Below are 19,539 nucleotides of genomic sequence, written 5' to 3' on the forward strand. Positions count from 1 at the left end.
TCTGAGTGCAATGGAAAACTGGCATATTTCTCACTTCTTTTCAGTATGAGTCCTTACCAACTCTGATGAGACAATGCATGTAAGGATAAGATGATCAATCTTTAATACAGAGAGGAGACTAAAAAAATGAAATGAACTAATAGGGCAAAACATGCATGAGGAAAGAAGTCACAAGTGTAGAAAGGAGTCAAGTTTGTAATGGACACTTAATTGTGTCCGTAAACAGTTATTTCTAGGTGAGTCATTTATTGCCACTGGGATGATAACTACTTATGGCATCAGTGATTAAGAACTGTGCAGTTGCAAGATGAAAGAATCGGTTTCAGCTAGATATTGACCCAAAGCATCAGAACCCACCCCTCTTCAAGGTTTAACCACATTCTCTGGAATGGAGCTCAACATGGTTTGTCCTTATCTAAACTTGCAGATAAACGGTGCTCAGTGTTCATTCAGCTCACCTGTTGCTAATACTCACTATCAGTAACAAGGAAATTTTTCTAGTGTAGAGGTGGTTTAGTCAACTGGTATGCTGAGATTTTGTTGATCATCATTGTGTCCTTGCATTCTCCCATCTACTTGCCTTCATCCATCGGTTGTCTCTTGTCTTATACTTAGATTGTAAGCTATTTGGGACAGAGGACTATCTTTGTTCTGTGTTTGTACAGCACCTAGCACCATCAGGTCTTGGTCCATGACTTGGGTTCATTGATGCTACCAGTACAGATAATGAATAATAATATATGCAGTAACTTAAATGGAGTTGCTTGTGATTTACAACAGAATCTGGCTTATAAACTCCCTACCAACTCTGAGTCTAATTCATATGATTGAGTCATAGGATTTTTGGTGCCAATGGTTAAGCATTCTCTTTATGCAGTCTAGCTGACTCATGGCTTGCCAATGAGTGTCTCTCACAAGAAAAACTATAGAAATCAATAATACAAACCAAATATAGCCAAAAGGTAGCAGCTACGAGTCATCAGGAACAAGATATTGAGTTCTTGCTCCTGGAGATTTTCTCATGAGTTTTACTTCTCAATAATAATTTTGTAGTATGTTTATTTTGAATAGAGGTGGGCCTTAGTCATGAAATTTAGATCCAGGATCCAATCTGAATCCAAAACTGGATGGCTGTTTGATTTTGATATTCTAGATTTGGATTAAGTCTAGTTTTTATTGGACTAATAGGAATGTTTTGCAACATAAATGACTTCCTGTTTTGGGGACTGTTCTGTGCTATAAAAAAACCCCCCAGCTTTATTGTAGCATCTCTGTGTAGTCTGGCCTGGCTTCTGCTGGTTTTGCACCTGGTTTTAAAAAGAGCCTCCATGCCTGCGAGACAGTTTGTTTACATTGACCGTCTGCAGGCATGGCCGCCCACAGCTGCCAGTGGCCATGGTTCACCATTCCCGGCCAATGGGAGCTGTGGGAAGCGGCAGCAGCCCAGATCCAGAGTTTCAAGGCTGGAAGATGAAGAATTGGGAAGAATGTAGACAGAGGCAGGTTTCATCACAAGCAGGGCAAATGATTATTGAGGGCAATGTGCTTTGGGGGCCTTATGAGGTCCTGGCTTAACTCAGCAGCAACTCATGAGCAGCAGGGGTGGAAGAAAGGGAATGCATAGTTCAGTTATTTTCTTTCCCTCCTCTGCTCTTGTTCTTGCTTGAGACTCTGAAAATCACAAGTCTTGTCTTCTCAACACCGTACACAGGAATTGAATTAGTAGACTTAACGTGGTGTCCTGCCAAAGTACTATGAGCTGCGACACAAAACCAAGAATGGGAACTGGAGATTTTTCTAAGAAACCTCACTGAAAGGTCACTAAGGTGAGAGAAAGGTCATGAGAACTGAAATTAGGCTAATCAGCAGTGGTTGTGAGAGTGCTTGTCTCAGTGAGGATGAGAGTGCATGCACAGCATCATATGCTGGGAAGCGTTAACAGGAAATCGCTGTTTCTGCTGGAAGCCAGCACTGCTAACTTGAATTTTTCCTAAATTAAGGTTATCGCATTGTCTTTGATAAGTGTTTAAAATAGTTTGTGTCAGCATCATAACCTCATTACAAAGTGGTGAAGGCATCGATTAGCTAACATAATACATATAATGGAAGAAATTGGGGATGAATGAATCTAATGTAGTCTGCGTTATTGCAACCCTGTGTGTTCAAAAATCATGAGCCAGGACGCCCAAAATGAGGGCAGAATGAAAATCAGGAGAGTAAAAAAAAATCTGCGCTCTTTTTATTGGCCTTCTGATTTTTGAATCTTCAGGGGTCACGTTTGCAAGTGTTTCCCCCCACATCCACAAGGACTAGAAACTTTTTATGGTAACGAAAGCTGAGATTCTCATGTGATGATCTGACCCCAGGAGCTTGGGTTTAAAAAACCCCCACCAACTCTCATGAGTCTCATGATAAAACTGCAGGACTGGCAACCCTTCGTTTGAGATGATGCAAACCTATCACACTCTTTTCAGGGTTAATAAAGGAAATTTTTGTTCAGTCCTTTCTTCCTGTAATTAAATCCTGCCCTCAAGGGTTAGTCAGGATTTCAGATCTGTGTTTTGCTAGATGAAGAGAAGCTTGTACTCACAGTCTATGATAGACAGGCAATGTGACGCAGGTGGAGCAAGCTATGTTATTAGGGAGAGAAAAACTGCTAGAAACTGGGCTGGCACAGTGGGATGACGCATATACAGTATTTACTTTTTTCCATAGAATTTTTCTCTCTGCCCTTTCTGATTCTGTATTCACAGTCTGTCTCTCTCTCCTTGTTTTTCATTCTACCCTCATTTCTGCTCCACTGCACACCTTGTTCTTTCAGTGGATTCCCGCCCCCCCCCCCGTGTTTGAAGCCTCTAGGCAATACATGAGCCCAATAACGTTCAGAGTGGTGGTCAGCTTTCACGCTCACAATATTCAGGTATTTGAAACAAGGCCAAACCAATCCACTGTTCCCTAGCAAAAGTTTTAGTGAGCTAAACTGCACCTGTTAGACTCAGCTCGTTGTAAAGGGCAGTATGGAGGCATGCTGCCCCTTCACTGAGACTTAGTGCTTCTCAGAGAGCCCTGGTTTTGCTGTTTGTGTGTATGTGACAGGGAGACTTGGTGCTTCTCAGAGAGCCCTGGTTGTGCTGTTTGTGTGTATGTGGCGAGGAGGGGTAATTTGCTATTCCCTCTGTGTGGCCAGCCAGTTCTCATGGTTGACATGTAGTGGGGAAGAGGTGAGCCATGGCTTTGCTTGCTCCTCGCTCCTCCCTGTTGCCTTTCCAGCAAGTTGCTTCTGGTGGCAGCAAATCAGTAGCAGCCCCTGTGCTTAGGAGCTGCCATTCTGGTCAGCCCTTAAGTAGGTCACATTGGGGTGAGGTCAGGTGTGTGTGGGGGGTGAGAGACAGGGAATAGGTAGTAATTGAGCTGGTAATTTATGGCTTGTGGGCTAGATTTTTGCCACAGGGACATGACCTGTACTAAGGAATGCATGTTGCTGCCCGTCCCAGGGAGAGAATTCTGGCTCACGGAGCCATACTTCCGTCTCTGCACCTGCTTTGCTCCAGGGGATTGTCCGTCTGTACCAGCAGCAAATTATCACCCCCACTGCTGCCTGTGCCAGCTGCACCCTGCTGACTTGTACTGTCTGGCTGCTACTGTGAAAGCAGATGTAGCTGAAAGAGAATTCTTCCCTAAGTTATCCACTGGCAAACAGGCCTGCTGCAGCCCCTAGCAAATAACCAGACTCAATACATTTGTTAATAGTTTACCCATTAACTTATTATGTCAATTCATCTGACAAGCAGGACTCTTGTGCCTGGCACAATAAAGAACGAAGGGAAGGTGAAGACGTTATGATCGATACCGAACCCACCTCGTATATATTCATCCTTGACATAATCTCTAATGGCTTGTTTGCCATTTCTTCTCGTCAAGTCTTTATCACCTGCACAGTGGGCGATAAAGATGGAAAATCATTATTTGTGTCTATATTAACTTTTACCATGTAAACCCTGCTCTTTTGCAAGCCCAGTTGCCATCATGATTCATAGGGCTGAACTTAGAAGGATAAAACACATCTTTTCAGACTGAAGAAAATTCTATTTCCTTTCCAGATATAAATGCAGATAGAATAAATATGCAGTGTTATGCTGCTAGTGGCCATCCCTTAATGGCATGCATATGCTAGAAGTGGCAATGTCCTAGTAAAATAATTTCACATCATTATGGTGGTGGGGCGGGAAATGAAATATACTATTATCTTGTAGGTTTGATCCACCAGCCTAGGCAATGCTCTTACTGACGTTAACAGTGCAGTATCGGGTGCTGTATTCAATATGAAATCACACTTATAAACTTCTCTGTGTTATTCTGGAATGTCAGTAATTGGTCTGGTGAGGTGAGTGCACTGGGAGACCCATGTTTTCTAGTGGACTGTATATTCTGATCTGGAAGCATCTGGAATTTTACAATTCTGTGGAGCCAGTCATCAAACACACACATGGTGAAACTTCACTGGAGTCACTGGGGTGAAATTGTGCCACCATAATCGAATATGCCTTTCCGGCTGGTTTGAAAGGGCTGTCAACTGTGGCTGTAAAGACTCTAGCTTACCTGTCTTCAGGGTTGAAAGGAAATCTGCTCCCGTGACTGTGGTTTACGTACCATATGAAGAGCTTAGGCAGAGGCACGCAAGGAGCTAGCATAGTAGGACCATTCTAAACAGCAGGAGACAAAAATGTAGGTCTCCTGGGCACAAGTGAGTTGCTTTTGCATCTGGTCACGACAAGGAGAAGTATAGCATTGTTCTTCAGGTTAATGCAGAACTTGCATTAAAGGCCAGGCTGTATAGAGATATAGAATAGAGGATGAAAATGAGTGGTTTGGTAGTTTTGCATTTTAAGCTATACTTTTTATTTCCTTTCCTTGGACAAATGGGGCAGAGAGGTATTTAGGTGTGTGTGTGTTTACTTAGACAGAAAGGCATCTGACAAGTCTATGAGAGTCCTCAATGAATCTACAATTAGCTGGAAGTATTATCCCTTTTAGCCCAGGCAAGGACTCTTTGCTGCTGTGACATAAGCAGCTTCACGGATGATTGGAAGGTGTCCGAACCACTAACATGCTTAAAAATCATGCAGACAGAACTGATGCACTAGGCTTGACCCTGATTTCACGCTTTTATTACACACATGAAACCGAACTGATTCTGGATTTGCACTGATGTAATTGAATGGAGAATCCGACCCCGCGTTTCTTGGCTTTGCCTGCATGGAATATGGGTATTTGCTTTCTGACACAGCCAATCCTTTTATTTTTTAGAGTTACATAGCATTACCTTTATTCCCAGAGAGTAACAAATACTCCTTTAAAAGTGTCTAAACACATGAATTATTGTTTGTAAAGGTGAAGTGAATTATTTCCAAAAGTTACAAATCCCCCTTTCCGAGCAAACGATTTAATAATCATGCCAAATATTTTGTTTGAAATTTAACAGCAGAAATGACATGTGACTCTTGTAAATCATTTCTTTGAAGTGGGGCAGATCCTCAGCTGGTATAAATGGGTTTAGCTGCATTGACTGACTTAAAACCACTCTGATTCACGCCTGCTGACAGTCTGTCACTGAGCCTTTTCAGTGTAGTTGTCAAGCTGCGTGTTGATACAAAGATTGATGGGACTCTTATTATGCTGATATGTAGAAGGATATTATCTGGGGTTAAACATAACTGTGTTTAAGGATGAGGGATTTGATCCTGCAACCTTTAATCATATTGTGCTGCACTCACACCAGAAGTCCAACTGAAGCCATGAGCTTGTTCATGTGGGTAAGCCCTGCTGAATCTTAATGAGGGTTGCAAATTGGACAGTAGAGCCAAAGGAAAATAAATCTTTGTCAAGGTTCCTCCCCCACTCTGAACTCTAGGGTACAGATGTGGGGACCTGCATGAAAAACCTCCTAAGCTTATCTTTACCAGCTTAGGTCAAAACTTCCCCAAGGTACAAAATATTACACCCGTTATCCTTGGAATGGCCGCTACCACCACCAAACTAATACTGGTTACTGGGGAAGAGCTGTTTGGACGCGTCTTTCCCCCCAAAATACTTCCCAAAACCTTGCACCCCACTTCCTGGACAAGGTTTGGTAAAAAGCCTCACCAATTTGCCTAGGTGACTACGGACCCAGACCCTTGGATCTTAAGAACAATGAACAATCCTCCCAACACTTGCACCCCCCCCTTTCCTGGGAAATGTTGGATAAAAAGCCTCACCAATTTGCATAGGTGACCACAGACCCAAACCCTTGGATCTGAGAACAATGAAAAAGCATTCAGTTTTTACAAGAAGACTTTTAATAAAAAAATAGAAGTAAATAGAAATAAAGAAATCCCCCCTGTAAAATCAGGATGGTAAATATCTTACAGGGTAATTAGATTCAAAAACATAGAGAACCCCTCTAGGCAAAACCTTAAGTTACAAAAAAGATGCACAGACAGAAATAGTTATTCTATTCAGCACAATGCTTTTCTCAGCCATTTAACGGAATCATAATCTAACACATACCTAGCTAGATTACTTACTAAAAGTTCTAAGACTCCATTCCTGTTCTGTCTCTGGCAAGAGCAGCATACAGACAGACACAGACCCTCTGTTTCTCTCCCTCCTCCCAGCTTTTGAAAGTATCTTGTCTCCTCATTGGTCATTTTGGTCAGGTGCCAGCGAGGTTACCTTTAGCTTCTTAACCCTTTACAGGTGAGAGGAGCTTTCCCCTGGCCAGGAGGGATTTCAAAGGGGTTTACCCTTCCCTTTATATTTATGACAATCTTAAAAAATGAAACCAAACCCATTAGCAACAAAAAGTGATGTAAGATTTTACTAGGTTTGTGTCATGTCTCTTTTTCTCCAGATTTTCCACTGACTCAGGTTACTAATAGGGGGACAAGGAAGTAGGGAGTACATTAGTCATAATTGCAGGAAACGCCTTCCCAAATGCTGCTGCTTAGTTGCAGATGACCTGACTCTGATGCTGTTTTTCCGTTGCTCACCACCTGCTTCTTCCACTAACATAAAGAGTATTAGGTGTAGCCTCCAGCAGACTCATTAACAATGCAGAGATTTACTCAAGTGCTGTGTAACTTGTAACAAGCCCTTTAGAGAGGAACAATGGTCCAGTGGCTAGGACACTAACTTGCGACTTGGGTTTCTCCTCCGTCACTGACTTCCTATATGACCTTGGGCAAATCGCTTAGTCTCTTTGTGCTTTGGGCCCTCATCTGTAAAATAAGGATAACAGCACTGCTCCCCTCCCCCAGTGGTGTTGAGAAGATAAATACATTAAAGATTGTGAGGTGCATGGACAGGATCAGCCTTAGGGAAAATGGTGCCCAGGGCAAATTTGTATTTTGGCACCCCCCCAGCCCCTTTGCCCCTAGCTCCTGCACTCCCAGCCCTTGCACCCCCTTCACCCCTGCCCTCTCCTGTGCCCTAACTCCTACACTGTTCCCCTTTGCTCCTAACTCCTGCATTCCCCTCCTGCACCCCCAGCCACTGCCCCTTTTCTGCACCCTCTTCACCCCAACCCCTGCACCCCCGTCCTGAGCCCACGTGGGGAAACTGATCTGAATGCATGGAGCAGCTGACATTGCTGCCCACTCTCCCCGGAACGCTGCTCCTCTGCACACCCCTCGGGGGCTGGGTGGTGGGGGAAGCAAGGAGCGACGTCAGGGCTCCCTGCATCCAGGTCACTTTCTCCACCCGGGCTGCATAAAGGGAGGTCAGAGAGCAGCAGCTTCTGATGCTTGCCTCACAGCACAGCCCAGGTGGGGAAAGTGACCTGTATGCATGGAGCACTTGGTGTTGCTCCTCGCTCCCCCTCTAAACCCCCTATGGGGGCACAGAGGAATGTTGGGGGTGGGGGTGAGCTGTATCTGTGTGTCACCGCTTCCCCCGCCCCGCAATGTTCCTCCGCTGGGAGGAAGCAGGGAGAAATCTGGAAGCCCCCCAGGAAGCAGTTTCTGACACTACATCAGCAGTGCACACGTTTGCACTGCCGCACGGCGCCCCCTAGACCACCGGGTGCCCTGGGCGGCTGCCTGGGTGGTCCACCCCTAAGGCCAGCCCTGTGCACAGATACTAGGAGAGAGGAGGCCTTAGAAGATCCTTTAATACAAGGAATTGTGTTGTTTTAATCACCAAGGAAAAAGCAGGTAACAACCTCTACTGACTTTGGATGTTTCTTTCTCTGTGCAGCACCGGTTTGAAAACGTAGCTATGTATGAATCAGTTGTAGCTGGTAATGTTAGTGAACCAGACAGGGCAATGGGTTGTATTTTGTGTTTTTATCCCATGTACGATTTATTACACAATTAGCTGCACATTAATGCACTGACTAAGCAAGTTCACTGTTTGCTTTCCATTTAAAATCAGACCAAGAGGGTGCTTCTATGGGGATGTCTACACAGCATCTGGGAGAGAGCCTCCCAGATGGGGTCAACAGATTCATGCTAGTGGGACTTGCACTCTAAAGATCACAGTGTAGGCAGTACTTTTACACTGCAATTCAGGCTGGAGCTCACCCCCTCCCTAGGCTTGGGCTGGAGCTTGGGTGCTCAACCCGCAACATAAAAGCACCACCTACACAGCCAGTTTTAAAGCCCTTGCACAAATCTGTTGACCCGGGCTGGGAGGCTTGCTCCCAGATGCTGTGTAGACATATTCCAAGTGAGTGACATCCAATTCTGGTGAAGCCCTCATAGTTAAATCATCAGTATTTTAAATGGAAAACACATAACCTTTAATGTAAATGTCCTGGGGCCCCAGTCCTGCTGCCATTGACATCAAAGGGAAGTTTTCCATTCTAGCCTGAAGCTGCATTCACTTTTCTGCTGAGCCCTCCCTACTCCCTTGAAATTGTCCTCTTCTGTGTCCACAGGGGGCAGGCATGCTGTAGTGTGCATTTAGAGGGCATTCCAAAGGCTGTGAGAGTTTGGAGGAATCCAAGGTTACAGTTCCATTTGGGCTATGCTGCCAGAGAGACAGTGGGGGGGCCAGGGGTCTCCACACACCAGGCCCCTAACCACAGCTAGATTCACCTGCAACCGCTTGAACTTATCATGTATGATGCTGCAGAAACAATAACATTGCTGATCCCTTCCCTTGAACAGCCCCCTGTGTTGTTGGTGAGCGAGCATTTAAGATGTCACTGAGCAGTGAAAGAAGAGTAAATACCTCGACGCTGAAGAAAATTGCTGCAGACATGAGCAATTTAATAGAGAACCTGGACACCAGGGAGCTTCACTTTGAGGGGGAAGAGGTGGATGCTGACATGTTAAATGATCCAAAAACAACCGGTGAGTTAGTAGTGTCCATCTGTTTTCACCATATGTCCCACTAGGATTTAGAAATGCAGTTCCGCTGAGGCGAAGATGAAGCTTTCAGTTAGATGGTGTTAGGGAGTGTGGGTGGAGAGAGTGTGAGAGAGTGGGCCAGGATTTTGAAGCTCTTGTGGGCCCCCGTGAAACTGTGCTTGGTTCTTTAGGGCTGTGAAAACTTTAAAGTGATGGCGTCATCTTGCAAAGTACTATGTGACGCCTACAAAAAACTTAGTGATGCCCTCAACCTAAACTGGGAGTTGAGGGTGTTCAGCATCATGAAGGATCAGACCTGGATTTGAGAATTCAGAGCACCTTGTAGGAGTTGCTCATCAAGAATGAGCCATAAGAAGCACATCCAAGGCCCATTAAAATCAGTGGAAAGACTCCTACTGGTTCCTATAAGCTTTGGATCAGGCCTAAAGTAAGCTTTAAGATTTAATTTGGATTTCCTTTAATTTGTTGTGTTTTAAGGTATAAACCCTTCATTTCATTTTGGCACAGCAGCTGCACATCACTGCACCTGTCTGTCTGTCATCTATGCATTTCTAGCTATCTAATAAAGGCAGGTGGCTTTTTTGTTTGATTGTTTTTGTTTTTAAACAGGATTAATGTTTTTTTCTAATCTACTTGAGGTTTTTGACACTTAGCTGTGTCAGAACTCTTTAAAATAATACGTACAAACTACCTTGAAACTGGTCAAATGCTGCTTCTTGTCTTGCCTACAATTTCCATTAGTACCTGGGTAACCTGTTGCAAATTGCAGAAGTTGATGAATAAGTAAGTCTGCAAACATACACAAATATCCCCCCCCCAAAAAACCTTCCTACACAAAACACCCTTTTGTTCACTTATTTGACAAGTGTAATTTAATTTTAACTATTCCTGATAACACCTCATAATACATCAGTAAACATCCTGTAATATATTTTGTAACATGGATGAAGACTTAGTGATAGAAGACCTCATCACAGCACTTTGCTATTAAATCTTTGCTGAGGAGATGGGTGAGGCTGCTCATTTGGTGCATGAATTATGGAATTTGTTGCTTACCTCCGTGCAAACTGCTGAGGTTTTACTGTATTTCTCAAGGTAACCATTGACCCTATCTAATGATAAGAAAGTGCTATATCTGGCATTTGAACTCTTAAAGTCAGATCACTTAATTCGAAGGCTTCTATGAGCTTAGGTGCAATACATTTGAATAAGGCATGATATGCATTGGGGAAAAATAAGACTACAGAACTTCAAGATTTTATATAATCATTATTAACTTGTTACATTATCCCTTGGCTATTACACTCTTATTCATAGTTTAAAATAGTGTTAAGCTAATTGCTATTTTATGGTCATTTGCAGTGGGCATCCCATTCTCTGCAATTTATAACACTCAAGGGTTCAAAGAGCCTCATATACAGACATATCTAACCGGATGTCCAATTAAAGTCCGAGTTCTGGAAGTAGAACGCTTTACCTCAACAAAAAAGGTCAGAATATGAATGTTATTGGAACATTGTTTTAAATCCCAATCCCATTTTTAATTTCATGCTCCTATTACCATGTTAACACATCACATACAAGTTAAGTTTCTGTAAATCAGCTAGTGGGTTTTAGAAAATATGAATAAGTCTGTATGGGAATAACTCTATCAAGGACAATATGAATAATCTTTGCCTGTTCTGTTTGGAGTCTAATAAAAATTATAACTAAAAGTAATAAGAAATGGAAATACCTTTAAATAAAAAATGATAAACTCTAGAGTATTTAATGCTAGAAGATTACCCATTGAGTACTGAAACACTGGTGCTATTCTTTCTTGTAGGTACCAAGTCCAAATGTTTACACTATTGAATTCACACATGGGGACTTTACATGGCAAGTGAAAAGGAAATTCAAGAACTTTCAAGAATTTCACAGGGAACTGCTGAGATACAAAGCCTTCATACGAATTCCTATCCCTACAAGGAGGTAACTATTTTATGCAGTCTTACAAATATGGTTCAAGGCCCAAATTGCACTGGAAAGACGTGAAAAGCCTGATTCTCACATGTGTAACTCCATTGACTTCCAAGAATCACTCCTGATTTACCTGGTATAAAAGAGAGGAGAATCAGGCTCAAAATCAACATAATAGCAAGCAGCAGTAATCTGAATGATCCAATGATCTCTCTCTTGCAAGATGTAGAAAGCATGTGGGACATTTTGTGCAGTCAGTTTTTTAAGCAGAATTTCCCATCGAAATCATTGGGTCGTTGTGCTTCAAAATTTATGGCACAATGTGGTCTCTTACCTTTAAGGCCTTATATCTGAGCGTGCTGAGCTCTCTCAGTTCCTCTTCCCAGTGACTCTAATGAGGTGCTCAGAGCTGGCAGGACTGGGCCCAAGGAGTGGGACAGAGCTCCAAACATAAAGAGAGTCGTGGAGAGAGGCCTGAGTGGTGGAGTGTTACAAAAGGATAGTTTGGCATGGGAAGACTGTAGGAAGCTAGGGGGCAGAAGAGGAAACAAGAGTAAGGATTTTGGTAAGGGTAGAGATATGAAAGGATAAGGATTAGTGAAACATAATGGTCCAAGAACATGGTCCAAATTCCTTTCTGCTTAAATAGGCAAAACTCATTTGAAGTCAGTGGATCTGTGGCCACATTTGCATCAAAGGAGAATTTGGTCCAATATCCTCTGCTTTTTGCATTGTATTTTCGTTTGAATTGATTTGTACACAATGATTTGTTAGACGATTTTACGCCTACCCTTATCTTTCCTCGCTACCTGTCCCTCATTTTATAATAAAGTTTTAAATAGAATGTCAGGACTTTTGTGTCAGAGGAAAAGACACTCACGTTCTACTGATCAGACAAATAATCTGGGATTTTTTTTCTTCCAGTCACACAGTTAGAAGACAAAGTGTCAAAAGGGGAGAAGCGAGGCAGATGCCAAGTCTGCCACGCACGTCTGAGAACATGGTCCGAGAAGAACATTTTTCTAGTAGAAGAGTAAATGTCCTTCCTTCTTCTAAATACTCTGTTCAGAGATGTGGGTGTGCTGATAGAAGGGAGGCTGTTGACATGTTGTGCTGTCCATTTTATTCTTGGGATTTTTCTGACTTTCACTCTGGGGGGCCAGCTTGTTTGCTGAGCTGTGTTCTGACCAAGTTCAGATGCCTTCTGTTTTGCTAGTGGTAAATTCTTCTGCTTGGTGAACCGAAACTCTGCCAAGTTTAGAGTCAAATTGTCCCTGCTCAGAAAGTGGAAGAGACTGCCTCACGGAGCACTCCCTCTGCTAAGATCTGAGTTATTTCCCCTTTGCTGGGATATTGTGGGGCAGTGGAGGGTTTGCTACATGCATATGTATATGTATATTTTTTTTTCATTCAAGCGGTGGCTTGTTTTTGATTCTCTTCATTACTTCCTGTAGCTATATAATTAGATTTTTATAGTAATCCCTACATCCTATCTAAAGTTTTCATGCTTGCATTGTAGAAACAATTGGAAGACTACTTGACAAAGATCTTAAAAATGCCCATGTACAGGACCTACCATGGAACGGTAAGTAGTCTGTACAATAGCTTAAGCAACAAATGAATATTCTTTTCATGTATAAGTACTTAACTGAGAGAAATAAATCTTGTCGTTTACTCTGAGGTATATTAAAAGCATTTTGCAGCCATTTTTATTAGGGCAAATATTTTCTCCAACGTCCTTGTGAATCTGATTATAACCAAATAAAATGCTATACTATCAAGCTATTGGGGTGTCACAACTACAACACATTATGACAACCTGCTTGTTAAGGGCAGTCTTGTGCAGACAGCTCATTACACATGTAATGTGACTGGGTTCTGATTGGTTCTGGGTAGCATTTAAGATGTTTGGTTGGAGGTTCAAATGCCTAAATAATTGGGGTCTCTGCTATGTGTCAGATGTTACCTTCACTTTGGGAATCTTGTGAATTTAACCTCATAGGGCCAAACTGTGCTTTGGCTTATATCCCTAACAACCCCATTGACTTCAGCAAGTTTGTGTTGGTATTAATAAGAGGAGAATTTGGCACCCTGGCTTCCCCAAGTAATTCATCACCTCCACAGGGACATGGTAATCTATATGTTCCCTCATTCCTATGAAACCTCATTGAAGTCAGATGGTTCATGTTATATCCAAAATTTGGCCCATATTGTGCAAGAATTTGTCTCTTGAAAGCCATTTTATGTTCTTGGAGTTTCACCTCATTGACTGTCCACATTTCTCACGTGCTAGTTGGAGGAGACTTTAGAGGCCATAATTGTATGTGAATAACATTCCACTGCCATGGCCATTTATTCCCCCTTCTCCTGACCCCACATAAAGGATTTATTACTTCTCTTCTGTATCATCACCAAAAATTGGTTTGTTGCAGAACTTACTGAATAAGCAGAGGCAGTTTATCCTTCTAAGCAAGACAAAACAATTGAGTACACTTGGTTTTAAAATGAGACAGAAACGTAGACTCAACTTTACATCTTTAAGGGGGTACATCTGCTCACTATGTGTACTGTTGTTTCAATGTTCCCCATGCCAAATGTATCTGTTATACAGGGCAAAAATAACCTCCCATGCTGGCCAATATGTTAATGTTACAGTGGGAAATCTGCACCTCAAATGAACTGGCTGCCATTTAGAGAATCTCTGCTGTTGTGGACAGTGGTGTATGCTGAGAGGGGGAGATTTAATTCAGAGTATGTGGCATTGGATCCATTTTGCCACTCCCGTGTGCAGGCATTGCCTTGTCAGATCTCTCTGATATTGTCCACTAATCTAACAACGCCAGAGACTTCTTGATTAAGTCCTGGTTGGAAACAGGATGTTAGGGAAAAAAAATACTAAACATGCATTATCTGCACCCTGGGCCCTCTGCAGGTAAAGCCTATGGACCATGAGCAGCTGTGTTTTTCTCTCCCATCTTTCTCCAGTGCAGCTCCTGTGATGGGTTTGGTCACAGAGATCCCCTTGGGACTGTCACCTGATGTGCTGAAATTACCTCTGAGCCCATTTTCCCTGCCAGCTTGGGACTCCAGAACCCTGCCTTGTTGAGCCAGACATGCTAGCCTGCTGCAACACAGAACCAGGTCTGGTCCATGCCCCCAAAGCGGCAGACTTTAACTAAAAACAGCTCAGCAGGTTACCTGTCTCCAGCACCCAGACACCCAGTTCCCAATGGGATCCAAACCCCAAATAAATCCGTTTTACTCTGTATAAAGCTTATACAGGGTAAATTCGTAAACTGTTCACCCTCTGTATCACTGATAGAGATGCACAGCTGTTTGCTCCCCCATGTATTAATCACTTACTCTGGGTTTATTAATTAAAAAAAGTGATTTTATTAAGTATAAAAAGTAGGATATAAGTGGTTTCAAGTAATAACAGCCAGAACAAAGTAAGTCACAAAGCAAAATAAACAAAACACGCAAGTCTAAGCCTAATACACTAAGAAACTGATTACAGGTAATATCTCACCCTCAAAGATGTTCCAATAAGCTTCTTTCACAGCCCAGACTCCTTCCTAGTCTGGGCCCAATCCTTTCCCCAGTATAGTCTTTGTTATATATCCAGCAGACATCTCAGGTGGTAAGCAGGGGTTTTCTCATGACTGGCAGCCTCTTTTGTCCTGCTCCACCCCCTTTTGTAGCTTTGACAGAAGGCGGGAATCTTTTGTCTGTGCTTGTCCCCACCCCCGCCTTATCAATGGAAAAGTACAAGGATTAAGATGGATTCAATAGCATGTGACATAGTCACCTGTCACTGTAAGACCCCCTAGTCTTCATTCTTCCTGGGTTGGCCCACAGGTACACAGGAGGGCTGGCAGGTAAATAAACCATTTACAACCAGTTGTCCTAGTCAATGTGAGCCATCAAGATTCTAAACCACCATTAATCGCCCACACTTTGCATAATTACAATAGGACCTCAGAGTTATACTTAAAAAGAAAAGGAGGACTTGTGGCACCTTAGAGACTAACCAATTTATTTGAGCATAAGCTTTCGTGAGCTACAGCTACAGCTCACGAAAGCTTATGCTCAAATAAATTGGTTAGTCTCTAAGGTGCCACAAGTACTCCTTTTCTTTTTGTGAATACAGACTAACACGGCTGTTACTCTGAAAAGAGTTATACTTCATATTTCTAGCTTCAGATACAAGAATGATACATGCATACAAATAGAAGGAATATATTCAGTAGTTTATAACCTTTGTTATGATGGGTTACAAGAGACCTTTTGCATAAAGCATATTCCAGTTACATCATATTCACACTCATAAGCATATTTCCATAAAACATATGGAGTGCAACATCACAGCTCCATTCTGTCCCTGGCCAGCAGAGACAGATATTGTTCTGTACGTACATTCTTAGATCATTGGCTGGCTTTCAATGGATTTGACTTCTGCGAAGCATTCAGTGAGAACTTGCCTTGTGATGTTGGCTGCACTGCTTAGTGCAACAGGGGGTGCAGCTGATGGGAAAAGAGAGATGCTGGGAACAAAACATTTATTCATTTAATTTAAGATGATAGTTCTCAGACCAGAGACAAAGCTGCAGATTTCTTGATGTTCATCGTGGACTAGCGTCTGTCCTTCTTACAATAGTACGGGTGTGTTGCTGTTCTTGTGTTCAAAAAGTCCGTCACTTGAAAATGGAGAGATGTGCTGCTTGTTTTGCTGCCTGCGCAAATTTTGGCTCCTGTGTGTTAGGCTCTGCAAATCCTCGGGCTGAGGTCCAGCTAGATCTTTGGCTTGTAGATGTCTCCAACTGAATTCTTTGCAAGTTCAGGCACGGGGTTAACTTGAGTGATTCATAAAGGCCAGATGACCCATGTGATTTATTGCCCCCTGAATCTTGTGAGGATCCTCTTTCTGCTAATCCAGTCCCCTAGAGGCATTTTAACAACTGATCTGGACAATTCCATTCATTCTGGCTATGTTTTTATTTTGTATTTGTGGCTTGTGTGTTTTGTTCATTTGTATATAATTGGCTCAGCTTGGATGACCTTGGCAGACTTAACTGGTAGCTCTTTTCACCCTTGTTGAGGAGTTCAGGGCTATGAAGCACTGTGGGATGTAAAGGGACTTACATAATGTGTTGAATATACAACTTGTGTCTAAATGTTTTGCCCGCAAACTAGAAAATAGTATGCCCCTAAACATTGTTTAGTGATGTAACAAGGGCTGCACTCTTTGACTATGTAACCCTAAGTGGGAAAGTTTATAACTGTCTCCTCAAATTTTTCTTAATGGAATATTTGTGTGTTTGCTGTTGTGGCAGGGTATTAGACATGGAGCTGGCAGCTAGTTGAGGGTATAGTTAACATTGTCTGTTATGATAATCAGATACATCATGATAATCCGATACAGGGAATTGGGGCAGTTGGGCAAGTGTGGCCCAAATACCTTGTAAAGGCGTTTCTATGGGCTTGATCTGAAGTTAAATGGAAAGACTCCATTGATTTTAATTGCCTTTGGATCAGGACATATATGAGCTTGATAGTTAAAAGATTCCAAAATAACGCTAGTTTAAACCAGTAAGTGTCCATGCAGCATTTTGCACTGGCTTTACAAAATCAGTTTAAAATTACACTTCAAATTAAAGCAGTGCAACAAGATAAGTCGAATGAGTTTTTCACAGCTATACAATTAAAGAACACTTCATGCACCCAACTGTGGTTGCTATTTAAGGCTCTTATCCTGCAATTAGATCTGCTAGGGCAGACCCCTGCAGCCATGCAGAGCCCCACACTGCCAGATCTGATTACAGGACTGGGGCTTTTGAACATGGAATTGTAGCAAACAAGAATAATGTTTACATGTGCATTTAGTATAAAGCAATTTTTCTGTGTATGATAAAATTAGAATACTGTCCTAGAACATTGTTATTCTGAGCACTGGTGAAGTAGTGTATTATTATGTTGCCAGAGCTACTAGTGAACTATTTGTTTTATCATTGTTAAAAAAAACTAGAGCTGCAATGAAAAACAGACTTTGGAACTGCTGAACCCTACTTAAAAAGGCAATGTCATCTGAACAATCTTTCTTAAAACCTTGCTTAAATATATCATAAGTGCTTGGTTCAGCAGAGGGAAAAAAAGATGGTTAAAATGTCTCGTGTCTCCACCTTGCAGCTGTTATTTCATTTTTCATAGCTCGTTTGCTCTTCAGCTGATCTCCCATGTCTGTTCCCACCCCCCCTTGTTACAATATCATTGAAACTTCAGTCCCCCATCTCAGAGTTAAAATATTTTGATGCAGATCACTGTGAAACCTGAGTGGGATGTCGGGTCACCACAACAACAGCTGAGTAGTGTAAGGATTCAAATGTAAAGGAGACAAAAGGGTACTGCTCTCCTACTACCCTCTATTTCAGTTTTCTTTGTGAATTATGAGATCCTCAGATTAAAGGCACTGTACCAGTAAAAGTATTTAACAAAATAATAAAATTGATAATGATATCACCTAATCATATTTTTTCATTCCATTAAATAACATTTCCTGTAATCTACAGGATTTTTCCATATTGAAGCCTCAATCCTGCAAACACTTACCTGCTTAGTTTTATGTATTTGAATAATCTAATTTAAGTCCAGTGTGACTACTCATGTGCATAAAAAGAAACACAGGATTGGGTCCAAAAGGCCAAGCTTTGCCTTCTGATGCTCTCACAGGACATAGGATTTCATTGGACATTGTGCACATACAGACCTATCCAAGGGCTGAGTTTGTCCTGAAGGATCTCATATGGCATTCGTATTTGGCTACCATCAGGAGCAGACCAGTCAGAGAGGAATGTGGTTCTGTGTTTGTGTTACCATGGACACCATTTTAAGGACTGGTTGGGTGGAGGGGACTGGCAGCTACAATGTTGAACAATATTTGCCTTTGATCTGACAGTTCCAGTCAATAAAGTTAAGCAAATAAACTGTTACATTTCCATCTGAGTGGTAATTTCTCCTACGTACCTGTTTTTCTTTTCCTTCTTTGAGCACAGTTAGTCTCTCACTTTCTCATTACTAAATGTTCCCCAAACAACAACCTAGTTACTTTTCAGAGCAAATGGCCAAGATTTTCAAAAGTGGCAAGTGATTTTATGTGCTCTGTATTTGAGAGGCCTTAAGGGGCCTGATTATCAGAGGTTGGGTCCTCTGCACCTTCCAAGAAGCTGAAAATTTGTCCCCAGAGCTGAGATTGCCTGAGGCCCAACTTAAGCACCATGTAAAAGGCTTTAAATGGTACATAGGCCTTGCGCAGGCTGTGCCGAATTTCACCCACAGAATAGAATGGACTATTCACAGATGGCAGAACCTGTTTCTTCTTCCTTACCCAGGACAGGTAGCGAGAATTTGTGAATTCAAAAGCTTGTGAAAAAACCATGAAATAATTAGTACTCTTTGCTTCATAAAAATGATGAAATCACAGGAAAAGCAGGAAATCAAGTATACAGATACTGGCTTCTACTAAGAGCTAGTTTGTGTCCTTGGGCTACATGGCCATGCATGAGAATAGGAGCCCTTTGACTCATCTCTGTGGCTGTGGTAGCCCTGAGCATAGAATCATAGAGTTTAAAGCCAGATCATCTAATCTGACCACCTGCATATCTTGGTTTGGAAGGATTAGATTTGTATTTGTCTATGTTGGTACACATCAATTTCAAACAAAAATGCAAACCGATGAAAAAATATTTCCACCAATAATAATTGTAATATACAGACAGATAAAATAAGAATAGGGCTGCTTGATAACTTATCAGAGTCAAAATCCAGCCTTTTGAATTTGGCTTGTTAAAATGGATTAGCAAATAAATAGTAAAAGCAAGTACGATTTGTTGATTGAAGGATATTTACTTCGAATATTTGCATGTGATGTTGACTATTTGAGTTAATAATTTATAAAACTTCAGCTTTTTTAATTTCAGCATCTGCTGTCACTAATTGTCTGACGCCCTCCATAATTTCACATAACTGTGAAAATTTAAATAATTAAAAATATAAAAAAATGCTTAAAATAAACATTGATATTATCTGTCAAAATTATAAAAATCAAACTCTGCCAAGGCTATGTACATCACAGGCCACCAACACGTGCTAAACCTAACAATCAGAATTAGACTGAAATATTACAGCCCGCAGGAGACTAGATGATTGTGTGACACAGACAGAGAATAGGAGG

General features: G+C 41.9%; 1 protein-coding gene across 3 annotated transcripts in view; it reads left to right on the forward strand.

Moving 5' to 3' along the window:
- PLD1 (phospholipase D1) overlaps positions 1-19,539 on the forward strand; it is a 126,515-nt gene that overhangs the window by 35,567 nt on the left and 71,409 nt on the right. For all 3 annotated transcript variants that reach the window (XM_075132111.1, XM_075132112.1, XM_048864019.2), the window contains 5 exons: positions 9,150-9,335; positions 10,716-10,843; positions 11,179-11,324; positions 12,237-12,345; positions 12,832-12,897. In XM_075132111.1, the coding sequence (XP_074988212.1) occupies positions 9,182-9,335; positions 10,716-10,843; positions 11,179-11,324; positions 12,237-12,345; positions 12,832-12,897 (603 nt within the window). In that variant the 5' untranslated portion in view covers positions 9,150-9,181. The remainder of the gene's footprint in view (positions 1-9,149; positions 9,336-10,715; positions 10,844-11,178; positions 11,325-12,236; positions 12,346-12,831; positions 12,898-19,539) is intronic.

This window comes from Caretta caretta, chromosome 9 (assembly GCF_965140235.1).
Source record: "Caretta caretta isolate rCarCar2 chromosome 9, rCarCar1.hap1, whole genome shotgun sequence".
Taxonomy (NCBI): Eukaryota; Metazoa; Chordata; order Testudines; family Cheloniidae; genus Caretta; species Caretta caretta.